Genomic DNA, 1,967 nt, shown 5'->3' on the forward strand with positions numbered 1-1,967 from the left:
AATTCAGGTGGATTGCACATATTAGTTTGTGATAACATTGTGCATTCAATAAATATTGTGGATTACATATTTTCCCATTGAGGATCAACAAAGCACATGGAATGTGTGGTTTTTATCTCCATTATTCTGTAAGATCAGGAAGCAAGGCAATTTTCAGTTTTTTTGCAAGCATGATTATCATTTCAACATCAAAACTAGGGAGGAATGCTATTATATCCCAAACCCAGCCATAGACATGAACGCTTACAACAAATAAAACATTGCACACAAATTTAGTGATGCTGAAGGATCTGTAACTTATATCAACTCAAGGATTAACATGATAAATGTTTCTTCTGACGTACATCACTGAATATAGAAAAACTTAAAGTTGATTTAAAACCACCTTCATCTTTCTAAGATCAAGTGTAATCCACGTTGGAGCTGGATAGTCAGACCAAAGCTGCGGTGACACGATTTCCTCCCTGCTGTTATCAAACAAGTTGAGAATTCCAATATCGCGGCGATTATTCTTAAATCCCTTTTTCCATAAAAAACTATCGTCAGTAAAGTACACATGATTTGCCTTGAGACCAGGACATTCTTTGGCACTGAGACAAAGAGATTTGTTATGCCCAAGAAACAACACATGGTCACCCAAGCACTTGACTTTTTCACGTCTTTTCCCTGCACTGTCAACTTTATATATCCTAATTCTGCCAGTGTTCCAATATTCAAATGCTCCAGGCTGAGGTTCTAACTCATAGTCTGTAAATGATCTCCAAATTTGCAGAAGATCACCCCATGGAGCTTGTACAATGTACATGCTGCTACACTTTACAACCTCGGACTTCCCCAAAATCATCTTGCATGTCACCTTAGGGCCAGTGAGATCGAATGCATGAATTTCTCCATCTGTGTTCACGGCATACAATAGTCCATCCTTGTAGGTGCAGTCATCAAAGAAGGCATGCGGCGGCAGCCAGGTCCAACTAACATCCCCGATCCTTGCAAATGAGAGCTGGCGATGAGGATTGTGGATGAGCACCACAATTAAGCTTTTAGTGGATGTATCAGAAAGCACAAAAGCCTTGTGTTGAAAAAACTTCCGTAGCTCATCAAGAGCAACAATTTCTGGGGGGCAGAAAACCTTTTGTGCAGTGTGCAGTGAGTATTCATACATGTGGACAGCACCAGAGTCATCATAGATGGGTTTCACTTGTTCTATGGTGGTCACCGAAGGGAGGTCAATCTGCTCACAAGTAATTGGATGGACGAGTTGCATCTCAGATCTCTCATCAACTGTAACTAGCAAGCCCTGGGATGATCCAATCAGATACCTACTGCAGAGGAGTGTCTCTGTCCGAGTCAGCTTGTAAACCCTCTTCTCCATGAGACTGTAGAGGCATACAGCATTCCCCCCAGCATATTCAGAAGTGTAGAACAAGCACGGCGTCTTGGACTGTTTGTACTTCACAAGGCTGAGTAGGCTGGTGTAGGCCGAACGCCAGGAAGGGTGCACAGAGCCCGCACGCACGCAATCAGGGGTCTCGAGGCGGGAAAATATATCAATCAAGACATCTTGAGGCAGCTCTGGCAACTGGCAAGTCACAATCTCCATGGTCTGTTGATTTCTTTCCGGAAATTTCTTCACAAATAAAAGAAAGCCTGCACATGTCAACAGTGATTGTGACCATCAGACTTGTGCAAATAATGAGAAAATTGACTATTTGTTACTAATTTCGTTGGACTTTGACAATATGTACAAAGTTGATCCGGCTTTCACAAAATGTCATAGAAGAATTTATTTTGACATGATTAAATTGCATAGAATACACTACGACACAAGGTATGATATCTTAAATATGGTATCAAAATCAAAATATGAAAATGTGACAAATCATCGGTCTGTTTCTAATCATTTTTGAAGCATAATATTTCTGAAAAAGAAATTGTACTTCCAAATCTTATCTTGGTTTTGTCTTTCA

General features: G+C 40.5%; 1 protein-coding gene across 1 annotated transcript; it reads right to left on the bottom strand.

The window, feature by feature from the left end:
* Window positions 1-334: 334 nt before the first annotated feature.
* Window positions 335-1,600, bottom strand: LOC124694888 (probable F-box protein At4g22165). Its single transcript, XM_047227816.1, has one exon. It carries the CDS (start codon window positions 1,598-1,600, stop codon window positions 365-367), a length of 1,236 nt encoding a protein of 411 aa, XP_047083772.1. The 3' UTR covers window positions 335-364.
* Between the last annotated feature and the right edge of the window lie 367 nt (window positions 1,601-1,967).

The sequence above is a fragment of the Lolium rigidum genome, chromosome 3 (assembly GCF_022539505.1).
Source record: "Lolium rigidum isolate FL_2022 chromosome 3, APGP_CSIRO_Lrig_0.1, whole genome shotgun sequence".
Taxonomy (NCBI): Eukaryota; Viridiplantae; Streptophyta; class Magnoliopsida; order Poales; family Poaceae; genus Lolium; species Lolium rigidum.

Bases quoted from the DNA above. Each gene is read 5' to 3' on its own strand.
- LOC124694888 (XM_047227816.1), bottom strand. From the start codon at position 1,600: ATGGAGATTGTGACTTGCCAGTTGCCAGAGCTGCCTCAAGATGTCTTG.